At 40.7% G+C, this 26,764-nt stretch overlaps 1 protein-coding gene across 3 annotated transcripts; it reads right to left on the bottom strand.

Annotated features, from left to right (window-relative positions):
• Positions 1-370: 370 nt before the first annotated feature.
• On the bottom strand, positions 371-11,847 carry LOC127430410 (toll-like receptor 13). Of its 3 annotated transcripts, none has more exons than XM_051680145.1 (2): positions 11,796-11,847; positions 371-6,453 (listed from the first exon to the last, which is right to left on the bottom strand). In XM_051680145.1, the coding sequence occupies exon 2, from the start codon at positions 6,420-6,422 to the stop codon at positions 3,564-3,566; it is 2,859 nt and encodes a 952-aa protein (XP_051536105.1). In that variant the 5' UTR covers positions 6,423-6,453; positions 11,796-11,847; the 3' UTR covers positions 371-3,563. The 3 variants fall into 3 exon arrangements, with proteins under 3 accessions (XP_051536105.1, XP_051536104.1, XP_051536103.1); XM_051680144.1 differs by lacking the exon at positions 11,796-11,847 and adding an exon at positions 7,148-7,265; XM_051680143.1 differs by lacking the exon at positions 11,796-11,847 and adding an exon at positions 6,820-7,101.
• Positions 11,848-26,764: the final 14,917 nt, after the last annotated feature.

The raw sequence follows: 26,764 nt of genomic DNA, 5'->3' as shown, positions 1-26,764 counted from the left end.
AACATGTATGATCTTGCAGCTCTGTGTGTCCTAATTTGCAGGTGGAGCATTTTGCTGTCATGGCTCCGTTGTACAATTGAGCACTTGATTGGTAAAGCTTTCCGCTCTCGCATAGAGAATTTCATAGTGGAATTATCTCATTTAATCGACCACCTGTTGCTTTCGATTTCTGCTCCGGGATAAAGTGGCACATAAATGCTGGTGAGTTTCCCAAAGCCAAATCAACACCTTAATGATAAGTGAAATGTAAAAAACTGACTGTAGATTAGTGGTTGCAGATAACATCTTCGACATCACTTGCTGCATTCATGCACAGAGAAAAAAAATCTATAAATGATTATACATTAGAAAAAAAAAAACAAAGGCAGTGTAATTTGTGAATTAATTAATTTTTATTTGTTTTAGGATCATTAAACATGAATTCATCTAATATATATTGGACAAAATCTCTGCAGGACACATTTTCTTTTATTTGTTAAATCCATGGTTAAACCTTGCTGTACACATAAAGAGCGCAAACAACATATGATCCTTTGACGCATATAAAGTCCAGATTCACTTTATAGTGCTTTAAAAATATCAAGGAAAAACAAAGGGGGCACATGATATCTACTAATATAATAATTATTATATAAATAACCACAGTCATTTAGACTGCATATGATTCATACATATAAAATTGTAGGGAATATTGATAAAGCAACCACACTGAAAAAGAGAAAAATATTCACTGCTCTTTTCTGGATAACTTAATAAACCCTTTAAAACTGAATAAAATAAGGATGAGAAATTACTCATTTCCTATCTGTCACTCACTCGAAGTTGTGTCGATGTAGTGACACTAGGGGTCACTCTTGGGAGCCCCAAACACCTCTGCTTTTTGAAAAAAGGCCAATGGGAATTGGTGAGTGGAATTTGCATGCCACTTCCCCGGACATACGGGTATAAAAGGAGCTGGTATGCAACCACTCATTCAGATTTTCTCTTCGGAGCCAATCGGTTGTGTTCAGCGAGCTGAATTACTCTGCCAATCCATTCACTTTGAAAAGCTGTTGGATTTATAGCGCATTACAGCGGCTTCTCCCCCTATTGCACTGGTGAACGCCCCTGGGTGCTAAAAGAGTGTATTCTTCCTAATAAAAGAGTATATTTTCCCTTCTTAAAAGAGTGGCATTAACGGAGAGTGCCCCTTCGTTTGTGTATTTCCTGGTTGCGGTCGTTACCTCTTCACTTCTTCACTTCGCACCGCCAGTCCACGTAACACAGTTCAGCTAGTTGTGGTGTTTTTTATAGGGACCCCTAGTGTCACTACATCGACACAACGTCGAGTGAGTGACAGATAGGGAACGTCCTGGTTACTTTCGTAACCTCTGTTCCCTGATGGAGGGAATGAGACGTTGTGTCCCTCTTGCCACAATGCTGAACTACCCCCTGAAATGGCCGGGACCTTGTCTCGGCTCCTCAACACAAAACCTGAATGAGTGTTTTTTTTTTTTTTTCAAAAAGCAGAGGTGTTTGGGGCTCCCAAGAATGACACCTAGTGTCACTACGTCGACACAATGTCTCGTTCCCTCCATCAGGGAACGGAGGTTACGAAAGTAACCAGGACGTTTTAATTTACAGACCCAAAGTCTGATTAAATCAGAAACATATTAATGTATCAAATCTACAGTATAATCATTCCATGGAGACAACTGAAGAACAATTATGAATTTCACTTTTACCTGCAATATTTTTCCTGGTACCAATCCATGTGTTCATTATTGCCATAAACGACTCAAACAGACTTTAAAGTTGAAAAGATTGTGGTTTTCTGGTTGTATCACTTGGGTCCAGTTTAAACTGTAAAGCGCAAATTTGCGCGTATGCGAGTTTCTGTGCCAACGCACATGTTTTATCACTTTTAGAGGCATGTTTGATGACTTGTTTAAAGTAAATAAAGGTAATGTAGAACTGAAATTTGTTTAAGGCATTATTTGAAGATGTTCAATGACATACGTGCTAACAGAGAAATATTTGACTGATTACAAATGATAAGGAAGGTCTAGAAACGATTATCTAACAGCTGTTGTAAACCAGTCCAAAATAAACAGCGAGATATTATATACTAAAACATACAATCACATAATTTCAGATGTGTACATTACTAATCATTTGATAATTTAATAAATGTTCGCCTATAGTCTATATTTCACCCAGAGGGGCACCTCAGCCCATGAGGGCAAAGGGGCAGTTGCTTGGGCCACTGTAGCTAACCCTGTGTACATGCTTGGAACCAAGTATATTACAGAGAAATTTAATGTCAGAGCGAGATTTGAGCGAACGCTTTTTTACCGGTGAGCATGAGCGGTACTTGAGCGGAGCGTCAGCTTGGGCCATGAGCGGCTGAGTGGAGCGCACACGCATGGAGTGAGTTATTGAGTGGAGTGTCACACCGCTCCGCTTCGCTCACATGATCTGAACTACACTACTCTCTCCACGCCCCACCCTGAGAGCCCTCCAAAAACTCTAAATAACTGCCCCATTTCCTGACAAACAAATCTAAGTTACCCCGTCTTCCCAATGACACCTCTTCAAAAGCCGCCACCCTCCCCATCTCCATGCACCACTCCGGAAATGGGGGCACACCAGCTGACCTCCAACCCCTCAAAATAATCTGCCTGGCAATCATCACACAGGTCAGAACCCAATTCTCTATGTGACTATTCCCCATATCAAAGACCGCCCCATCACCCAAAACACAAAGTCTGGGGCAAAACGAAACCCGAGCACCCACCACGTCACACACAAAATTCTGAACCTTCAACCAGAATATGTGTATCTCAATACACCACCAAAAAATCCTCCGATTGGCATCGCCAGCAAGTGGGTGTGTCTTTAAGACCAAACCTATACAATCTAGAGGGGGTCCAATAAAATCTATATAAAATCTTGAATTGCATTAGACACACCATTGCATCTCTAGATGCAGACTTGAAGTTTTTAAGAATCCTAGCCCACACTCCCTCCTCCAATACCAAGTTGAAATCTTTCTCCCATAATCTCTTGAGAGAAGTTGAAGCTCTGTCCCCCAGACTCTGAATTAGCAGGGAGTAATACACTGATGCCTCATGATCTTTTCCAAAAGCAGTAATCACCACTCCTAGAGTGTCTGCCGCTTTAGGGGGGTGTATGCTACTCCCAGAAATAGTACAGGGCAGGTGGCACAGTTGTAAATACCTATAAAACTGAGATCTGGGGATCCCAAAATGTTGAACCAAATTTTCAAAAGATCTCAACACTCCACTCTCATATAGGTCACCACTTAAGTTTTTATAGTTAGATGAACATTAAGATAAATTTTGCATTCCCTGGCTTAAAATATTTTTGTTATTAATGCCCTAAAGTGCTTTACAGGTGTTCACATATATTTTTAAAAATAAAAATAGAATTAGGGATAAAGATAATAAAATAGAATAAAAAATAGGAAAATAAAATGCATAAAAACACATTGTAAAATATATATATATATTTATTTATTTATTTATTTATAGAACAGTTGTTTTAGTCAGCATACCAGTATCTTAGACCACCCCAAAATTTGAGAGAATAGGACTTTCCTTTTCAGTAGTGCGTTGAGTCCCCAGAGCCATTCCCAGTTTCTGCCAAAAACCCCTGACGTCCTCTCCTGGTTGGGGCCAGCTGAGATATGTCCTCTTCTTGATTAGCCTCCTCATCCTGTAGTATGGAGACAGCTGATGGCTTGGAATATTCTCCAGGAATACTAAGATGAGAACATCTTTTTTCTCATCAAAGAGACGGAAACTGGCCACCTGGATCTCTCTGGAACACCACTCACTTTCCAGATAGTGTCGACTAATCACACAGATGGTTTTGCGGCTGCTGTAAATGCCATCGACAATATTATCCATGATGGGTTTCCCTGGTTCAAAATCCCTGTGATGCAGGCAAAACCTCCAACCCTGCTCACCTTCCAGCTGAGGCAATAGCTCCCTCATTACCCACAATTCATCATGTGTGTTATATGAAATAAAAGCATCATACTGGAAACCATTAAGCTTTCTCTTTTTCTGTTGTCTGCTATCATAGAGAAAAGCAAGGAATAGATAGTAGGTATAAATGACCTGACATTTCAAGAAGTGAAAAAGGAAGGAGCTGAGAAGGGTCAGTGAGACCAAAGTGGTTGTGGAAATGAAACAGAAAAATCCAACATCTATATTACAAGAACCTACATCAAGATCCAGGAGTTTATGTCCTTTGAGTTTGTCTGGGTAATTGCATGTCAACTGATAAGCGCTCTCAACCTCTGTGTCATTGCTACTTATGGTCCAGTTGATGAACCAGTCATTGCTACAGTCACATGAGAGATAATTTTCTTGTAGATCAAGATAAATCAGTGTTGGAAGAGAATGGATCACAGTCTCATTGATGACTGATAATGCATTCTTGCTGACATGCAACAGATGCAGTTTACTGAGATTTGCCTGAATAAGAAAGTCCAAAGATTGCAAACCAACTTTGGACAGGTGAAGTGTCTTTAGTACCTGGAGAGGCAGAAGTATTTCTTTTGAGAGTGAGATCAATTCATTTCTGCTGAGATCCAGCACCCACAGGTAAGGAGTGTAAGTAAATGTATCTGGATGTAAAGAGTAAATATTAAGATTCTCAGCCTGAAGTTCTTCCAAAGACCTCAGTCCCTCAAAAAAGTTTGAGGGTAAATTACGCATCCCTTTATGACCTTGACTAAAAATGTTCAGAGTCTTTAGCTTGTTCAGATATTGAAAGGGTGGGTGTACAAGAGCCTCTTGACTCTCATATGAAATATAGTTGTTGTTCAGCAGAAGTATTTTTAGGTTTGGAAGTCCAGAGAACACTAAGTCTTTTATTGAATTCTGAGAGATCTTGTTTGATTGCAAGTTCAAAAAAATCAAATTGTTCAGTCCATTGAAGGCCCCCGGTTCAATAAATGATAATTGATTGTCTTGTAGGGACAAATTCTTGAGTGATCTTAAGGACTCAAAATCTCCCTTGTGGAGAGAATCCAGGTTGTTATGTGCTAAATCCAAACTCTTAAGTTTTTGAAGACCTTTTTTTAAATAACCTTTAAAAGACAGTTTGTTAGATCCAATCATTAGAGTTGCTAAGTTTCTCAGATCCCTAAAAGCACAGTCTTCAATAGAAGACACAGCATTTGTGTAGATCTGAAGGACTCGTAACTGAGTTAAGTTGGCAAAATCTATACAGCGTATGGTCTTAATTGCATTGAAGGTGAGGTCCAAGATATGAAGACCTGGAAGGTTGCTGATGACCTCAGGGACAGTGAATAGTCTGTTGTTGGAGAGATCAAGCTGGGTTAACTGTGTGCAGAATTGCATCTCATCCTTTGATATGGATGAAATGTTGTTCCCCTGCAAGCTGAGAATTTTCAGAGAATCAATCAGACAGACATTCTTAATCAAAGCTTTCACTTTTCCTTCTCCCAGGTGGTGTAGCCACAGGCTGGCTAAAGAAGAGTTAAAGGTTTGAAGGAGACCTGTGATCTTCTCTGGGGGCATTTGTACTCCATTTAAATTTAGACTCTTCACACTTTGAAAATACCTTTTGTCCTGCACATCCCATGTCATATTTTCATTGACAAAAGCCAAGACCAAACTGTCAAGGTGAGGGAAAATATCTGCAGTTATACTGAATACCTTCAAAGGGTTTTGGAATAAATCCAGTACTTCCAGTCTTAAGGATATGTTAGACACCTCAGAGGTCTGAAATGAGGTAATCCCATTACTCCCAATGTGCAGTTCCTGTAATTGTGGTAATAAGAAGAGAGGGTGCACTTTGTTTATATGCCCCAGATGATTTCTGGACAGATTAACAGTTTTTAAACTGATAAGGGGATCGAATGAAGAGGAGTTGATATTTGTAATCAAGTTTTCATTCAGATGTAGGACAGTGAGATTAACCAGGTTTTGAAAGAGTCCTCCTGTGATATTTCTCAGTTTGTTGTAGGCCAGATTTAACTCCTGCAAAGCCACCAAACTGCTGAAAGCCCCTTCCTCCACTTCCTGGATCTTGTTGTGTGTTGCAATTAGACAGCTAAGGTTGAAGAGTTGAGTTAAATCCCTCCTGTTTATCTTACATATGACATTGCAAGAAATGTCCAAGTATGTAGTTCTGTCTGGTATTTTCACTGGTACTGCATGGAGAGACCTCTTATTACAGAACACATTTATATTTTGTGCATATTTTAAAGACCCTCTGACGGTACAGTTCTTTAATGAGTAACCATTTACAAGTTTTATGAATACGCAGCAGTAAAACAGTACTGACAGCGAACGGCAATGTTTAAAAAAATAGTTTCCTTGTTCTCTTTTCAACATTTTGAGGTGTTGTAAACACTTAAACTGCTTAAAACATCCCGTCAGCATTCTCCATCTTCTTTTCTTTGGTTCAGTATCCCTAAAAAAGAGCACCAGCGAAAGTACAATGTTAGTTGTGTTACACCTGCAAATGTAATACTGATGAATTAGTATATAATCATTGTGGTATTATGAATTGATCCCCAGTTCTTCTACATGGAGCTCAGACAAATGTGACACCAGCATGTCTTCTTTTGTTGGCTGAAGTTATTAATTTAATATACAGTAAACACACATATGCTTTGGAGATCTTTCCAATACTCATAGCCGAATTACCTTTTTAACGTTTTTATACATGTACATTTTAAAAAAAAATACCTTGTACAATACATGCAACATGCAATACATGACATTAACTTTGTCTAGTCAGATTGAAATTAATACATGTGCAAAGTGCAGTTCCTACATGGGCAAAGTGTAGTTCCACATCACATATCACCAATTACCTATAAAGGCTGTGGAAATAATAAAAAAGTGAATGTTGATCGTGATATTACTTTAAGATATTAATATGTTAGATCATGTAAGATCTGAAGCCTTCTTGAAGTTCAAATGATGCTTTTTTTCATAGGAAACCAAAAAAACACATCTATCCACATATCTTATCTATTTAAAAGTCAACCAAACCTTTTTTGAAATACTCTAGAACAATCAAGTCCTTTAAGGAAATTCTTTAAATTCAGATTAATTTGAGGAATATTTTACAGGGACTTTTTTTTTTTTTGAACACTTACCTTTAAATAATTCCAAGTGAAAGCAGACTAGCAAGTGATCTTGAGGCACACTATTCAGTATACAGTTCTTCAGCATAGTAATCTGCTTTAATGCAGCCAAGTTTGTAGTTTGCAAAACGTTATATGATTGCACAAGTACCTCCCTTTCCATTTTTATGTCCTCAAATTTCTCAGGAACTGAAACTCTCAGCAGTGTCAGCTTTGTTGGCACTTCCTTTTGCTATAAATGTTGCTTTGTTAAGTAACATGTTGTAACTTAAACCATTTCTTTGTGTGTTTTTATAGAAGACTGTTATTAATCTTCATCTTAAGATAATATAAAGTGCAAATCATCCTTTTTGAAGGCAAACCTGCAAACCACAGAGAAATGTTCTTAACCTTGTTGAAAATATGTTCTGGTTGGAACCTGTGATCAAAGAGGTTTATTTAATTGTTATTATTATTATTAGTATTATTGTTATTATTATTATTAGTAGTAGTAGTAGTAGTAGTAATTTTATCATCTATTTGAAAGACATTTAATAATTTCTGTAAATAGACTAAGTTAGTCAAAATGGGCAGTTTTTCTCTGATACATACAGGTTCTAGCATTTTCACTGCTTATCTATTTAATTTAATTATTTTACAATTATTAATTTATAAACTGTATATTTTGCTTTTGTAGTCTTATGCTGTTTTATCATATGTCTTCCTCTGTCATCTTACCCATTTTGAAAAGCACAAAAAGGTTTTAACTGTTAACTCCATTTTATTTCATCATGATGGCACCGTGGATGGCCGCCTCGGTGTGGAGAGCTCCTATTTTTTTGTTATTTTTGTTTGTTTGTCCTGTATTTAGTAATCTTTTTCCAATCAGTTTTTACCAGGGACGAACTGCTGAACATTCGGCAGCATATACCAGACAATCTTTTCCTGGTTTTTGAATATTCAGATGCTTTGCTAGACATTTTAGTCAGAGGCGCAGCTTTGCTGTTCAAGAGACGCAGGCGAGGTTGACGAGCAGGTGCGCTGGTTAAGCTCCGTCAGCGTAGCTTTCGAACAGCGCTGCCGAGCATTCATCTAGCGAATCTCCACTCTCTCCCTAACAAAATGGACGAACTACACCTCCTCACCCATACAAACAAGGACTTTTCAACCTCTGCTGCCTTGTGCTTCACAGAAACCTGGCTAAGTGAAGCCATACCAGACAGCGTGTTACATCTGCTGGGCTTTCAGCTGTTCAGAGCGGATCGCATCGCGGATTTAACGGGGAAAACGAGAGGCGGTGGAACATGCTTTTACATCAGTGAAAGTTGGTGTACAGATGTAACAACGTTAAAGAAGATGAGCTGTCCTAATTTGGAAGCGCTTTTTATCAACTGTAAGCCTTTCTACTTGCCGCGGGAGTTTTCCTCGTTTATTCTGTTGAGTGTGTATATCGCACCAAACGCATGTTTGAATGCCACGCTGCAACAGCTGGCTGATCAAATCACAGACACAGAACAACAATACCTGGACTCAGTTATTATTATTCTTGGGGATTTTAACAAAGCAAATCTCACATGTGAACTGCCCAAATACAAACAGCACATTACATGCCCAACCAGAGACAGAAATACATTGGATCATTGCTGCACAACAATAAAGGATGCATATCGCTCTGTCCCTAGAGCAGCTTTGGGACTCTCTGATCACAGTCTGGTTAATCTTCTTCCAACCTACAGACAGAAACTAAAATCTGCTAAGCCTCTAGTAAGGACTGTAAAGAGATGGACCAGTGAAGCAGAGCTGGAACTACAAGCCTGCTTTGACTGCACTGATTGGAGTGTTTTTGAGGCTGCAGACACCAATCTGGACGAGCTCACAGATACTGTAACATCATATATCATTTTCTGTGAGGATATGTGCATTCCTACTAGGACTTATTTAACGTTTAACAATGACAAACCATGGTTTACAGCAGAACTCAGGCAGCTTCATCAGGCCAAAGAGGATGCATATAGAGGTGGGGATAAAGTCTTGTACAATCAGGCTAGAAAAACACTGAATAAGGAAATCAGAGTGGCTAAAAGAAGATACTCTGAGAAGCTGAAAAAGTTTTCAGCTAATTACCATGCATCAGTGTGGAGTGGTGTGACACAACTTACGATTTACAGGAATCCTGCCGCCAACCCTGTGGTGGATCAACAACTGGCTGACGACCTGAATATGTTCTGCTGTAGATTTGAAAGACCCAATCTCACACCCCACACCTGCTCTGACCTTCACTTCACACAAACACCAACACCTCCTGCAACCCCCCTCCTCCCCCCTCCTGCTACTCAACCTGCACTTAAGATCTGTGAAAAAGAGGTGTCCCATGTCTTCCAAAAACAAAAGATAAGGAAAGCATAGGGCCCAGATGGCATTTCACCCACGTGTCTTAGATCCTGTGTAACCAGCTGGCCCCCATGTTCACACTGATTTTCAATAGATCACTGGAGCAGTGTGAAGTGTGGAGCATGCTGCTTCAAATGCTCAATCATCATTCCTGTCCCAAAGAAACCATAAATCACAGGACATAATAACAACAGACCTGTCGCCCTGACGTCTGTGGTCAAGAAATCATTTGATTGACTGGTTTTGGCCCACCAGAAGGACATCACTGGACCCTTTCTAGATCCCCTTCAATTTGCCTATCGAGCAAACAGGTCTGTGGAGGATGCAGTCAACATGGGATTGCATCATATCCTGCAACATCTGGACAGACCAGGGACATATGCAAGGATCCTTTTTGTGGACTTCAGTTCGGCTTTCAACACCATCATCCCAGCTATACCTTAGACTAAACTACACCAGCTCTCTGTTCCCACGTCTATCTGTTGGTGGATTACCAGCTTTCTGACAGACAGGCAGCAGCTTGTGAGACAGGGCAAATTCACTTCCAGCACCTGTACAATCAGCACTGGTGCCCCCCAGGGATGTGTGCTCTCCCCACTACTCTTCTCCCTGTACAGCAATGACTGCATCACCAAGGACCCCTCTGTCAAGCTCCTGAAGTTTGCAGATGACACTACTGTCATCGGCCTCATCCAGGATGACGATGAGTCTGCATACAGAAGGGAGGTTAAACAGCTGACTGTCTGGTGCAGTCAAAACAATCTTGAGCTGAACACGCTCAAAACGGTGGAGATGATTGTGGACTTTAGGAGGAACTCCCCAACACTGACCCCCCTCACCATTCTAAACAGCACTGTGGCAGCAGTGGAGTCATTCAAGTTCCTGGGCACTACCATCTCACAGGACCTGAAGTGGGAGACCCACATTGACTCCATTGTGAAAAAGGCCCAGCAGAGGTTGTACTTCCTTCGCCAGTTGAGGAAGTTCAACCTGCCACAGGCGCTGCTGATACAGTTCTGCTCAGCAGTCACTGAGTCTGTCCTCTGCACTTCAATAACTATCTGGTTTGGTTCAGCTACGAAATCAGATATCAGAAGACGACAAAGGACAGTTCGGACTGCTGAGAGGATTATTGGTTGCCCCCTACCCTCCCTTCAAGAACTATACACTTCCAGAGTGAGGAAAAAGGCTGGAAAAATCACTCTGGACCCCACTCATCCTGCCCACTACCTATTTGAACTGTTGCCTTCTGGCCGGTGCTTCAGAGCACTGAGCACCAGAACCGTCAGGCACAGGAATAGTTTTTTTCCCTCAGGCTATCCATGAACAGTTAAAACTGCCCCATTGAGCAATAATTATGTGCAATTCACAGCTTAGTCCTTTTATATTTATCCAACACATCCAACGTCTTCTGCCATTACATTCCCTTGCACTATATATAACAGATTTGTATTTAGATTTGCACTACGTATGTGTATGTGTGTATGTAAGTATGTGTGTGTCTCTGTGTGTATATATGTATGTGTGTATGTATGTATATATATATATATATATATATATATATATATATATATATGTGTGTGTGTGTGTGTGTGTGTGTGTGTGTCTTATTGTGTATTCTATATATACTTCAATTTCTATTCAATTTTTTATTATTTTTTATTATTATCTATGTCTTGTTGCTATTATGTATTGTTGTGCACTGGAAGCTCCTGTCACCAAGACAAATTCCTTGTATGTGGAACTACTTGGCAATAAAGAAAAATTCTGATTCTGATCCTGTCAATTAATTTGGCACATTCCTGAATACTCAGATCTGCACTCAGTCTCAGACTTTTGTTTTTTGCTGTAAAGGAAGTATCATACAAAAACGGTCTGGTTACTACTGTAACATTGGTTCTCTGATAGGAAGGAACTGACACAATCCGGCCCAGTCTGCCCTTGGACTGTGGTGTTTGTGTGTTGGTATTTTGTTTGAGCACATGGCTTTGTGTGTGTCAGCCATGTTCTCCCCTGACTCTGCCTGCATGTTTCCCCTTACCACATCCACTCGTCTAGTCCTTGCTGATTCCTTGTTGTGTTAATTGGTGTCCTTTTTTATAGGAAACAAAAAAAAAACACATCTATCCACATATATTTTCTATTTAAAAGTCAACCAAACCTATTTTGAAATACTCTAGAACAATCAAGTCCTTTAAGGAAATTCTTTAAATTCAAATTAATTTGAGGAATATTTTACAGGGACTTTGTTGATACTTCATGTCATGTTTTTTTGTTTTTGAACACTTACCTTTAAATAATTCCAAGTGAAAGCAGACTAGCAAGTGATCTTGAGGCACACTAGTCAGCATGCAGTTGTTCAGCATAATATCTGCTTTAATGCATCCAAGTTTGTAGTTTGCAAAACATTATATAATTGCACAAGTACCTCCCTTTCCATTTTTATGTCCTCAGATTTCTCAGGAACTGAAACCCTCTCACCTCAGCAGTGTCAGCTTTGTTGGCACTTCCTTTTGCTATAAATGTTGCTTTGTTAAGTTACATGTGGTGCCTTTTTTTCTTTTCTTTTTGCTCTTAAACCATTTCTTTGTGTTTTCATAGAAGACTGTTATTAATCTTCATCTTAAGATAATATGAAGTGCAGATCATCCATTTTGAAGGCAAACCTGCAAACCACAGAGAAATGGTGTTTTACCTCGTTGAAAATATGTTCTGGTTGGAACCTGTGGTCAAAGAAGTTTATTTAATTTTATTATTATTATTATTATCATTATTATTATTATTAGTTTTATCATCTATTTGAAAGACATTTAATTTAATAATTTCTATCAGTAGACTAAGTTAGTCAAAATGGGCTGTTTTTCTCTGATACATACAAGTTCTAGCATTTTCACTGCTTATCTATTTAATTTAATTATTTTGAATTATCAATTAATAAACTGTAAATGTTGCTTTGGTAGTCTTATGCTGTTTTATCATCTGTCTTCCTCTGTCATCTAGTAGTTATTTACCCATTTTGTAAAGCACAAAAAGGTTTTAACTGTTATCTCCCTACAGCATCCTTACAGCATCAATTAATTTGGCACATTCCAGAAAACTCAGATCTGCACTCAGACAGAGACATTTGTTTTATGCTGTAAAGGAAGTATCATACAAAAACGGTCTGGTTACTACTGTAACATTGGTTCGCTGAAAGGAAGGAACTGACACAATCCTGCCTGGTCTGCCCTTGGACTGTGGTGTTTGTGTGTTGGTGTTTTGTTTGAGCACATGGCTTTGTGTGTGTGTCAGCCATGTGCTTCCCTGACTCTGCCTGCATGTTTCCCCTTTCCACACCCACTCATCTAGTCCTTGAGTCCTTGTTGTGTTAGTTGGTTTCACCTGTTCCTCATGTGATATGCTCCCTTCATATTGTGCCATCGACCCTAATGTCTTTGCCAGTTTGTTTCATGATTTCGGATGTTCTGTTGTTTTGTCTCTCATTGGTCTTACATTATTTATGTTTGATACACAGTTTAAGAGATTTTTGTTTCTGTTTTTCCTCCATCTGGACAGTTTTTGTTTCTGTTATTTTTACTTTAATATAAAGCTCATTGATCGCACTCTTGCGTTTGGGTTGTCACTTCCAGTCATGCTGTTTCAGTCCAAGTGCTAAGTCCCAGACTGGGACAGTAGTGGGGTAAGAGAGCCTCAGCCTTCTCGCTACTCACAAAAACATATGTGATATATGTGAGAAAAAATTGCACTTGGTGAGAAAAAACAATTATTCACCAGTTGGCAGGTAACATTATTAGCAACTACATGATTTTCATTTAAGTGTGAGAACGATAACCTGACCCTTTCAAAATAAAGTTACATGCTAGAATTAAACTGTCTGTTAAAGGAAACATCTGCTGCGACTTGCACGTCTTCAAAAATCTTTTACCTCAGAGGAACATTTACCATCAGATGTTTGTCTACAGTATGACACCTAAAAGACTTTTCCTCCAGAACTCCATGACATGCATGTGGAACATTCCTCACATTAAGCCACCAAAAGAATATGTGAGGAACAAAATCATGATGATGTATTTTATTTTTTTCAGAGAGGTTCAGTTACACTTTACTGACACAATGAATAACCTGTGTTGTGTGTAACTGATATACAAGGAAAAAACTGATAAATAATACATAACAAAAAAAAAAACATTTTTTAATTAAAATAACACAAAATATAGTTTCATGGCTAGTAAGAAATATGTATTTTTTAAATATAATAAATTTATAATAAGTTATATATATACACTTTTTATTGATTCTTACATAGACAAAAATTTAAACAAAATATATATGTACAGAATATACTTCAACCCCCAATTTTCCCCCCTCCCCATCTCCACCCTGTCCCTCAACAAACATCCCTGTGGACAAAGCCTAAATCACACAATGCACACATATAAACAAATAAAAGCAAATTTGAGAAAATAAAAATATAAAAATCAACAAACAGAGAGAAAAGAAAGAATTCCACAAAGAACAGAATCCACAATTACTCACACAATTTTGTCTCTCTCCACATGATCCTCATTGAGAGCCTTCCAGAAAGGAAAAATACCTGTCCCATTTCTTACCATATGCATCTAATCTGCCAAGCTGCTTATATGACATCTTTTCAAATGCCGCCACCCTCCCCAATTTGGTGAACCATTCTTGAAATGAGGGAGCAGCAATTGACTTCCATCCTCTAAGAATTATTTGTATGTGTGGCAGCGGGGGCGTGGTCCAGCATCTCTCCGGAGAGAGAGAAAGCGTTAAGGGCGCTTACACCTGAGCTAAATTATGTCTAACGCCTGTCTCTAATTTCAGTGAGCACGGGGAGAGCGGCATAAATAGAGCGACACAGCACTTAGTCAGGAGGGAGACTGGATACGACAGAGCCGAGCCAGAGCAAGGATTTTTAGTAGTGAAAGTTTATTGTGAAAGCAGTGTGTGTTAGTGTTTAGTTTAGTGCTTCAAGGTAAACTGTAAAATGGTGTGGCGAAGAGGAAAGAATAAAGCCTCACCTAAGAAGGAAAACTGCTTCTCGCCTCATCTTTTACACTGGTGCCAAAACCCGGGATTGAAGTTTGGGTCGAAGATGGATGGAGGTCGTCCCGTAGAGTCCTCCCAGTTGGCGGAGATCCTCCAAGCCCTCGCCAGCCTACATCAGAACCACCAACAAACGCTGCTTGAGCTCCGACAAGATCAAGACTGCCGGTTTGTCGAGCTCATGCATGCTCAAGCCGAGGACCGGCAGGCGATCCGGAGCCTCCTCAGCCAGGGGGCATCCTCAGCCGCGACCCCGGACACTCCCACGCCGTTACCCCCGCCAGCATTACAGAAAATGGGGGCGGCGGACGACCCCGAGGCCTTCCTGGATTTGTTTGAGCGGACCGCCGAGATCTGGGGCTGGCCGCTCGGCCAATGGGCAGCCCGATTGATCCCACTATTGTCCGGGGAAGCCCAGCTCGCGGCTCAACAACTGCCAGCGTCGAGCCTCCTGGCCTACGGAGATTTAAAAAGAGCCATCTTGCAATGGGTTGGTCGCACTCTGGAGGAAAGTCGTCAACTCTTCCGGAGCTTGAAGTTGGAGAGCTCCGACCTCCCATTTGCCTTTGCCCAGCGGCGACACCTTCCCCTACTCCAATGCCCCACCGCTCTCCCCCTCAGGGGGGGGCGCCCGCCAACGCAAGTGCGGGCGTAGCGCCTGGGCCGGCCTGCTGGAGGTGCGGAGACCCGAGCCACTTCCGAGATCAGTGCCCTCTGATGGAGCTGGGGACGGTGGTGCGGGTCTCTGACCTCCCACAGGCTGCCCCCGACCGGGCCGGAGCGTACCGGATACCGGTAAGTGTCAAGGGGGGTACTCACCAAGCGTTGGTGGATACCGGGTATAATCAAACCACTATCCACCAACGCCTGGTTCAACCCGAGGCATTGGTCACAACCAAAACGGTGAAGGTGAAATGTGTACATGGGGATATTCACAAGTATCCGGTGGTGACCCTGACAATTAAATTTCGGGGGAAAAGCATAGAGTGGAGGCTGTGGTTAGTTCCCGCCTCACCCATCCGCTGATTTTGGGGACTGATTGGCCTGATTTTAGAGTTTTATTAAAGGGAATTTGCGCGGATGGGTCCTGTATGAAAATAGGGAGATGTGTGATGTGCGATGCTCTGGCAGGGGAGGCAGAGCCGGGGCCGTCCTCGACAGCTCCATGTCATGATGACGAGAGAGGGGGAGAGGCTGCAGCCCCTCCCCTTCACAGGGAATTCCCTGACGGGGATTTCCCTTTGGAGCAATCGCGAGAGGAAACCCTCAAACACGCCTTCAACCAAGTGAGAGTCATCGATGGTCAACGACTCCAGCCTGACACCGCACTTTCATACCCCTATTTTGCAATTATAAATGAGCGGTTGTATTGAGTGACACAGGACACTCGGACCAAAGAGGATACAACCCAACTGTTGATTCCAAGGAGCCGTCGGGAAATGGTATTCCAGGCAGCTCATTATAATCCCATGGTGTGTCACCTAGGAGAATGGAAAACATTGAACCGTCTAATAGCCCGTTTCTATTGGCCGGGCATTGGAACGGTCAGCACGCGGACATCGCTTTGCATTGGTCCTAGTGGACTATACAACACGATCTCCAGAAGCAGTGCCTCTTCGCAACATCTCAGCACGTAGTGTTGCGGAGGCACTCTTCAAAATAATCTCCCGGATGGGGATTCCGAAAGAAATCCTCACCGATCAAGGCACAACATTTATGTCGCAAACACTACGCGAACTGTACGAGCTGTTAAATATTAAATCGATTCGCACCAGTGTATACCATCCTCAAATGGATGGCCTGGTGGAATGATTTAATAAAACACTCAAAAACATGATTTGTAAGTTCGTGCACGATGATTCCAGAAATTGGGATAAATGGCTCGACCCCCTGTTATTTGCAGTACGAGAGATCCCGCAAGCCTCCACTGGCTTCTCCCCATTCGAGCTGCTGTATAGGCGACGCCCACGCGGCGTGCTTGATGTATTGCGAGAGGCCTGGAAGGAAGGACCTTCAAACAGTAAAAATGAAATTCAGTACGTTCTTGATCTTCGAGCAAAACTCCACACCTTGGGGCAACTAACACAGGAGAATTTGCTCCAAGCTCAAGAACGACAGCACCGACTGTATGACAGGGGAACTCAGCTAAGGGAATTTGCACCGGGAGATAAAGTGCTTGTATTACTTCCCACATCAAGCTCTAAATTACTCGCCAAGTGGCAAGGACCCTTTGAGGTCACACGACGAGTGGGAGATCTCGATTATGAGGTTAAACGAACTGATAGAGGGAACGCACGTCAAATATACCACCTCAATCTCCTGAAATTGTGGAGGGAGGCGGTCCCCGTGACGTTGGCTACAGTAGTTCCCGAGAAGGCGGAGCTCGGACCGGAGGTGAGTTCAAAACATAATCAGTTCACCCCGGTCATTTGCGGAGACCACCTCTCACCGAGCCAACTCGCGGAGGTTGCTAGGTTGCAACAGGAGTTCGCAGATGTGTTCTCCCCTCTACCGGGACGTACAAACCTCATCCATCACCACATCAAGACCGAGCCGGGGGTCTTGGTACGTAGCCACCCCTATCGATTACCCGAACACAAGAAGAAAATCGTTCGGGAAGAATTGGATGCGATGCTTGATATGGGGGTAATAGAAGAATCCTACAGTGATTAGTCCAGCCCTGATGTTCTAGTGCCTAAGAGCGACGGGTCTGTGCGATTCTGTGTGGATTATAGGAAAGTCAACGCGGTGTCTAAATTTGATGCATATCCAATGCCATGCAGAGGGTGTCTGCAGCTTTAGCAGGCTGTGTACTGCCACCAAAAATAGTACAAAGTAGATGGTGCAACTGTAAATACCTGGAAAATTAAGACCTAGAAATCCCAAATTGCTGTGTTATATTTTAAAATTATCTCAAAGCTCTGTTTTCATGAAGGTCACCAAGTGTAGCAACACCCCTCTCCATCCATTCTTTCCAGCAAAAGGGGGACTTGTTAATACACAATTTGGGGTTCAGCCATATGCTTGAAGAAACATTTAGGTAAATATCAAAATTGAACATACGGGAAACCATTCCGTCCATACTGAATGTAAGTGTGAACTAATGGGATGCATTTTACTTCTCTAGGCAATTTGATAGAAAGACTTTGCAATGGTGAGATTGGAGCAAGGACTGCTTGTTCAGTGTTGTACCAGGGAGGCGCTTTCTAAGGTGGAAGAGACCAATGGGCCAAGTGTCTGAGACAAAAAGTATAGTAATAAAAAGGAGGCCTAAACCTCCTTTGTCGATCGGTCTATATAACTTAATGAAATGCAACCGTTTACCATTCCAATAAAAGACTTAGATATTCTATCAAATAGTTTAAAATAAGACAGAGGAACTTCTAGAGGGAGAGACTGTAGTAGATAATTGAATTTGGGGATACTATTCATCTTTATAACATTGACCTTCCCAGCCATAGACAAATGCAGTGAAGCCCGCATTCCTACGCGAGGCGAGGAGCAAAGGAAAGCTTTTTTGGAAGAATCACAATATTTTCTTGTTCCTGGATTTTGCGAATTCAACAAGAGAGAAACGCGATCGTTTCAAGGAATGTAAGAAACTCTTACATCAACGGAAGATCGCTTTTGCACTGATGTTTCTGGCCAAACTGATAATAGACACCAAGGATGGCAGCAAAGTATTTCTATGCCCCAAAAAGGCATTGGCCTTCAAAAAAACTATGGGTGAGTAAACCACTGGGCGTTTCTTATGTGAGTGGACTGATTCGCTGTTCAGTGTCTCGACTGTCAAAGGAAGCTGGGCGCCATTTTTTGTTTCTTTCTGCGTTGGCTCCGCCTAGTGGCTGGAGTTTGTTTTGTGGCATGACTCTCCAAGATACTTTTGCATTGACGGAAGATCGCTTTTACACTGAAGTTCCCGACCAGATTGAGAATGGACACTATTGATGACCACAAAATATCTACATGCTCACATACAGGACATCTTTTATAGCGTTTTTCTTTTTTCTGTTTGTTTTGTACGGGAGAAAGTTTGGGGTTTGACTGTTGCATTAATGGGGAATGTGGTCTGTATAATCTTGCTTTTGACACACAATTTATTTATTTTTATTATATCAATATGTCAATTATTAATATGAGTGGATTATCTCTCACCACATGGAATGTGAATGGATTGGGGCACCCCATAAAAAGAAGGAAGGTTATTTCTTTTCTAAAGAGTAAGAAATATGATATAGTCTTTCTTCAAGAAACACATCTTTCTGCACAGGAAGCTGAAAAATTTGGGAAGATATGGGGTGGACATGTTTTCTTTAGTGTTGGTTCAAGTAAGAGTAGGGGAGTCATTATACTGATACATAAACATCTACAATTCAAATTTTTCAAACAGATTAATGATAAAATAGGAAGAGTCATTATTGTTTTAGCAGACATTCAGGGGCAAAGGTTGATTATGGCTAATATTTACGCACCTAATGCTGATGATCAGGGCTTTTTTATAGATCTTGAAGGGATGTTACAAACCACTGGCACCCCTCGTGATATAATATTGTGAGGAGACTTTAATTTATTGATGGACTCAATCCTTGATCATAGTGAAGCAAAAGTGTGTAAGCCCCCTAAAGCAAAACTGACGCTTCACAGGATGTGTAAAAATCTTGGTCTTGCAGGTATCTGGTGACTTTTGAACCTATGATTTATTCTAGAATTTTTTTAAATATCTAAATCCCTCATTTCATCTGTTGTTGACTGCTCAATTGGAAACATCTTAGTCTCAGATCACGCCCTGGTGAGTTTAGAGATGTTGCCACATACAGAGAAAAATAAATCATATAGTTGGCGCTTTAATGTATCCCTTTTGCAAAATCCTGATTTCCAACAAATGTTAAAGGCTGAAATCAATGTTTATATGGAGATGAACTGGTCCTCAGTATCCTCTGTGGGCGTGGCTTGAGAGGCACTTAAGGCAGTTCTTAGGGGTCGGATCATACAATATGCCTCATTCACCAAAAAATCCAAAGCACGAGAACTCGTGGAGTTGGAAGGGAATATTAAAAGTGCCAAGGCAGAGCTGAAGCGCCGAATGTTGTCTGATGGCCTCAGAGAATTGACCCGATTGAAATACAGATATAATACTATTTTGTCGCGGAAAGTGGAGTTTTGGTTGTTCAGGGCAAGACAGTCATACTTTGAGTCAGGGGACAAAGCAGGGAAGCTTCTGGCAAGATATATAAAAAAAAGAGAGTCTTTTTCTACCATTCCCTCAGTGAAATCTGCTGGTGATGAAATATTTACCTCAGCCATTGATATTAATAATGCTTTTAAAGAATTCTATCTTGATCTCTATAGTTCCATGTCTACTGATGAAGATATTAGAAATATCTAGAAAGATATTTGTGGAACCATTAGAACTCCCTAAATTGACGACCTTCAGGCAAAGCTCCAGGGCCAGATGGTTTTGCCGCTGAATTTTTTAGATCTTATGCTACAGAATTGGCTCCACTTTTGTTAGAAGTTTATATGGAATCATTAAAGAATGGAAAGCTTCCGCCAACCATGATGCAAGCTCGGATCAGTCTGATTCTTAAAAAGGATAAAGATCCAAGCGAGTGTAAGAGTTACCATCCAATTTCCCTGATTGAGCTAGACGTAAAAATGTTGTCAAAAATTTTGGCTAACCGATGAAGTTATGACATCTCTTACACATATAGATCAGGTGGGGTTTATTAGGGGCCACAGCTCTTCTGACAACATTAGGTATTTCATCAATATCATGTGGTCAGTGGGGAATGATCAGACTCCGGTCGCTGCCATCTCACTTGACGCCGAAAAGGCGTTTGATATGGTAGAATGGGATTATCTTTTTAAGGTTTTGGAAATATACGGGTTCGGGAGTACATTTATTGGTTGGATTAAGTTACTTTATAGACACCCGGTAGCGGTGGTACAATCTAATGGATTAATTTCAGATTATTTTACTTTGAATACGGGCACTCGGCAGGGTTGCCCTCTTCCTACATTATTGTTCTTGCCCTGGAACCATTAGCAGCTGCGATAATAAAGGAGGAGGATTTGCCAGGGGTGGTGGCGGGAGGTATGGTGCATAAACTTTTGCTTTACGCAGATGATATTTTATTATTCGTCTCTGACCCTACTAGATCTATGCCTTGCCACCACAGAATTATTAATTCCTTTTCCAAGTTTTCAGGAAACAAAGTCAATTGGCCTAAATCCGAAGCTTTGGCTTTGACAGCATACTGCCCAGTAATGGCTTTCCAGACGGGTGCTTTCCAGTGGCCCAAACAGGGCATTAAGTATTTGGGGATTTTATTCCCAGCAAAATTGTGTGATTTAGTTAGAGTTAATTTTGACCCCTTAATAAAACGGTTTTCGAGCGATGTGGACAGGTGGGCTTCATTGCATTTATCTATGATCAGGATAGTTAATGTTATTAAAATGAATTGTATTCCAAAATTCAATTACTTGCTGCAGTCACTCCCTATAGATGTCTCCCTCTCTTATTTCAAGCAATTTGATAGCATAGCGAAGTCCTTCATTTGGAATGGTAAGCGTCCCAAATTACATTTCAATAAGTTATATAGGCCGATTGACAAAGGTGGGCTAGGCCTACCCAAGATTTTTATGCATTTGGTCTCAGACATTTGGCTCATTGGTCGCTTCCACCTGAGAGAGCCCCTCCCTGGTTCGGTATAGAACAGGAAGCTCTTGCCCCTATTTCACCATTGCAGAGCCTTTCTATCAAATGAATCGGAAAAGTTAAGTTACATCCCGTTATCTCGCATTTGAACTCTTTATGGACAAAAGTGTCCAGAGTGTTTAATTCAGACATTTATTTAAATGTTGCTTCGAGCATATGGCTGAACCCCAAATTATGCATCAACAAGTCCCATTTTTGCTGGTCAGAATGGATTGGGAGGGGGGTTACTACACTCAGTGACCTATATGAGAGTGGAGTGTTGAGATCCTTTCAAAATTTGATTCAACTTTTTGGAATTCCCAGATCTCAGTTCTGTAAGTATTTACAGTTATGCCACCTGCTCTGTAAAAGCAGCAGATACTCTGGGAGTGGTGATTTCTGCTTTTGGAAAAGGTCATGAGGCATCGGTGTATTACTCCCTGCTAATTCAGAGTCTGGGGGACGGAACTTCAGCTTCTCTTAAGAGATTATGGGAGAAAGATCTAAACTTGGTATTGGAGGAGGGAGTGTGGGCTAGGTTTCTTAAAAATGTGAAATCTGCATCTAGAGATGCAAGGGTTCGCCTTATGTAATTTAAGATTTTACATAGAGTCTATTGGACCCCCTCTAGATTGCATAGGCTTGGTCTTAAAGACACACCCACCTGCTGGTGATGTCAATCGGAAGATGGAGACACAACCCATTTCTTTTGGGGATGTGTTAAGATTCAAGAGTTCTGGTTGAGGATTCAAAGTTTTATGTGCGAGGTTTTTTTGCCCCAGACTCTGTATTTTAGGAGATGGGGCAGTCATTAATTTGGAGAATAAGCACGTGAAAAACTGGGTCCTAACTAGTATTATGATTGCCAGACAGATTATTTCAAGGAGTTGGAATTCGGCTGGAGCACCCCCATTTCAGGTGTGTGTTCAGAGGTGGCCAGAGTGGCAGCTCTTGAGGGGGGCATATCCAGAAGACTGTGGAGTCTAGACCTGTTTGGGGAGAAATGGGGCAAATATCTGTCTTTTTTGGAGGGCTCTTGGGGAGGGACAGTGGAGAGAGGTGTCGGGGATGTGTGTGATTAGTTTATTAACATTTATGTTGTGTGTCTATAATTATGTGACCACCGGGGTGTTGTTGGGGGTCGGGTGGGGGATTGGGGGGGGGGGTAGTTAGGGTTAAATATTGATTGTGTATATATATGTTTTGCTGTTCCTTTCTAATAGATGAATCAATAAAAATGTTAATCACAAAATCTTAAAAAGATCCCATTCCACCCTATCAAATGCCTTCTCGCTCTGTTTCAGCACTTTTAATACTCTTTTCCAATTCTATAAATTCCTGTGCTTTGATTTTTTTTAATGAATGAGGCATATTATATGATCTGCCCCCTAAGAACTGCCTTAAGCACCTCCCATGCCACACCCACAGAGGACACTGAGGACCAATTGGTTGGTCAGTGCCAACAAACACTGATTTCTGTCTTTAACATTTGTTGAAATGCTGGGTCCTGTAAAGGAATGCATTAATAACAGAAATACTCAAACCAGCCCATCTGACACCAACAATCATGCTGCGGTCCAAATCACATAGATTCAATTTTTTCCCCATTCAGATGGTTGATGTGAATATTAACTGAAGCTCTTGACCCATATCTGAATGATTTTATGCACTACACTGCTACCACATGATTGGCTGATTAGATAATTGCATGGTTGATTGTTGGTGCCAGACAGGCTGGTCTGAGTATTTTTGTAACTACTGATCTCCTGGGACTTTCACACACAACAGTATCTAGAATTTACTCCGAATGGTGCCAAAAACAAAAAAACATCCAGTGAGCAGCAGTTCTGTGGATGGAAATGCACTGTTGATGAGAGAGTTCAACAGAGAATGGCCAGACTGGTTCGAAATAACAAAATCTACAGTAACTCAGATAACCACTTTGTACAATTGTGGTGAGAATAATAATAAAAAAAAATGTTTCTTAACATAAACCATGCCATTAAACTGTACATAAATGTGTTCAATAAAATAAAAAATAAAATAGGTCCCAGTAAACATTAACATCGAACCCACAAAGTGAACAAATGAGCTCAACAGCAAGTCAAGGAAAAAAAAAAAGTCAGGCAGGAGCCAGTGGGCAGACAACAGAACAACAAACCCTCTCAGACTGCATCAGTAAAATGCACGATATGTAGTCTGTATTGTTGATCGAGTGCAGGCAAAATTATACACTCACACCATTGATTTAATGAAGGCCAAAGCTTGTCATAGGCTTGTAAAAGTCTTGTGTCCATCCTTGATGTCAATTCTCAGTTTAGCAGGATTAAGCAGTGCGAAGCTTACAGTACCTTCTGTTGGTGCAGTCATTTTTTACACTCTTTGAATCCATCCCGCTTCACTTGTGTAGCTCTAGCAAAGTCTGGAAAAACCATGATTCTGTGGTCCTCCCAGCACAACTTACCTTTTTTCCTTGCTGCTCATAGAACAAAGTTTCTGTCAGCCGACTGCAAGAATCTTGTCAGGATAGATCGGTGTCTGTCACCCGCCCTGGGAAGCTGACTGAAAACTCTGTGTGTGCACTCTATTTCGAACTGGCGGTCTGCTGTCGATCAAATTCTGAATGAGCCCCTTCAAAAATGTCACCATATCTTGACCGTCCATTCCCTCTGGGATTCCAATGAAACTAACATTATTACATCTGCTCAGATTTTCCATATCCTCTAGTTTTTACCAAATCCATTTGACATCAGCCTTGGTAGCAGGCAGGTTAGCTTGTAGCTCTCTTTCGGCTGACTCCAGAAACTTGACCCGTTTTTCAACATCATCCATTTTTGTGATCTGGGTGGGAAGTTTCGCCTCCATAGATGTGGTTGCTCAATGTATTTCTGCGAGGCTCTCCATGTCAGTCGAGATTTTCGTTGCTGCATAAATGTTAGAGATATCCTACATCATGAAGCTCACTGTCACTATTGACTGGACCTGGATCCTGCGAGGCGTCTGACATGTAAGAACATAAGTGCTTTTTAATATCCCCACAGGCTGACGAATTAAAATTTTTCAACATCCTGCCCTCTCATCACAGTTTAACAAAAAAAACTACTACAGTTCTCACCAGTTAATATTGCTTAAAAGGATAATTGTAGCAAAGTTTAAGCGGAGATCGCCTCTAAGCGATCAACCCTCGCATAGCGTCACGTGACTCTGGGATCAATTTACTTAAACATGATCCTTCATGTCATAGATGTGGATTGTCCTCCTTGGATGTCTAGAGAGTGTTAGAGTCCATATTTGTATGTCATAATATCCACGTGGTGACGTAACCACAGCCAGAGGCAGAGCGCACATACACAGACTGTGCACGAGTGCACATTTTTGGAGTGATGGAAATAGAGGCCCATTTGGGGTGAATTTCATTGATAAGCACAAGTAAGATATGGTTTTTTTTATACTTTCTAAGATGTTTGCATTCAGAATTTTCAGCTATTCTGCTTTAACATTCAATAAAACACCTGAATAATTGCTTGGAGAGGTGTTTGGACTCTGAGTAAACAAAGGCCACTTGCATTCCAAAGCTGTATTTTTTTGTATGCTTTGTATTATCAACACAAAATGTTTGCCAGGTACACTTGCATTTTGGGGAACAACACAAACATTTTTTTGTTTATTTATTTATTTTATACTTGTCTTATTTGCATCCTAAGATACAGTATAATGTGTCAAAAAAAAAAAAAAAAAATCTACTTTGGACCATTACTGTTTGGAGAGTTTTCTCGGCAATGTTCTAAATTTTTTCATATTTCAAAGTGTTTTCTATAAAATGAATCCATACAATCAACCAAGCTTTTTTTTTTTTTCTTAAAGTCATGAGCATTTATTTTCTGTTTGCCTTTTAGAAGGTAAATCTTTCAAAAATGCCTTCAGGGTGTAAGGAGTTAAAGTCAACATTCTTTGCAAGCTAATGTCCTTGTACCCTGGTTTTACCTTCTGCATTAAGATTGAGCATGTAGAATGGAAAACCTCTGAGAATCACCTCCTGTACATTGATGGAAAAGCTGTACACATCACCCTCCTGAGAACCTCCCCAGGCAGGGTTTGGACCATGCAAGATCTCTGGAGCTGTCCAACTACAACAGATAACTGTTGCTCTGCAATAGACAATTTTTTTTTGCACATACTCTTTGCATTATTTTAGCACTCAGTTCACTAAAGGAATAATGTAAATTGGATAAAGGCATACACACGGCCAAAAATGTAGTGCTGAACGCAATTTGCATAGCATTTCCACACAGCATGTCTTGATATATGCTTTAAGTTAAAAGTAACTTATATAAGGATATAAGTTATAATTCTCTTCTTCTCCATCATTTGATCATCGTGCTGTTGCCATCATCAACACAAAATTCAAACATCTCTTTTAAATAAAATTCTCTTTACTGCCTGAATTCCTTGGTCAGTAAAAGTACGATGTTAATTGCGGTGGAGTTTTGTTAATAAAGTGCAATCTATAATAAGCCTAAATTACATAGAAAGGAGGCGTGTTTGCGCTGATAGGAATAACAATGACTTAATTTAGATTCTAATGTTGGAGTGCTATATTAGCGCATTTAGCACTTGGTTAATGCAAATGATCTGTGGAAGGTGTGACTTTCAGGGCGACACAATTGCACGCCATAGGCCATTTGTCTGAAAGATACATTGAAGACACAGGATAAACAAGCCAAACACAGCACACAAGCACATAACTCCAAATTATTATTATTATTATAATTATTATAATAATATATACACTGGCGGCCAAAAGTTTGGAATAATGTACAGATTTTGCTCTTATGGAAAGAAATTGGTACTTTTATTCACCAAAGTGAAATTCAACTGATCACAATGTTTAGTCAGGACATTAATAACATTAAAAAACGATTACAATTTGGAAAAAAAATTCAAAACTTCTTAAACTACTTCAAAGTGTTCTCATCAAAAAATCCTCCACGTGCAGCAATGACAGCTTTGCAGATCTTTGGCATTCTAGCTGTCAGTTTGTCCAGATACTCAAGTGACATTTCATCCCACACTTCCTGTAGCACTTGCCATAGATGTGGCTGTCTTGTCGGGCACTTCTCACGCACCTTACAGTCTAGCTGATCCCACAAAAGCTCAATGGGGTTAAGATCCATAACACTCTTTTCCAATTATCTGTTGTCCAATGTCTGTGTTTCTTTGCCCACTCGAACCTTTTCTTTTTGTTTTTCTGTTTCAAAAGTGTCTTTTTCTTTGCAATTCTTCCCATAAGGCCTGCACCCCTGAGTCTTCTCTTTACTGTTGTACATGAAACTGGTGTTGAGCGGGTAGAATTCAATGAAGCTGTCAGCTGAGGACATGTGAGGTGTCTATTTCTCAAACTAGAGACTCTGATGTACTTATCCTCTTGTTTAGTTGTACATCTGGCCTTCCACATCTCTTTCTGTCCTTGTTAGAGCCAGTTGTCCTTTGTCTTT

The sequence above is a fragment of the Myxocyprinus asiaticus genome, chromosome 40, assembly GCF_019703515.2.
Source record: "Myxocyprinus asiaticus isolate MX2 ecotype Aquarium Trade chromosome 40, UBuf_Myxa_2, whole genome shotgun sequence".
NCBI lineage: Eukaryota > Metazoa > Chordata > Actinopteri > Cypriniformes > Catostomidae > Myxocyprinus > Myxocyprinus asiaticus.
Note: the sequence above shows the minus strand (reverse complement) of the source record. Positions and strands in the feature narration are given on the sequence as shown.

What these genes read in the sequence shown, in the direction of transcription:
- LOC127430410 (XM_051680143.1), bottom strand. Translation starts at nt 6,842, where the DNA reads ATGTGGAACTACACTTTGCCCAT. An exon ending in TGGAACTACACTTTGCCCAT is followed by an intron (nt 6,454 to 6,819) that starts GTAGGAACTGCA and finishes GCTCTTTTTTAG; the next exon opens with GGATACTGAACCAAAGAAAA.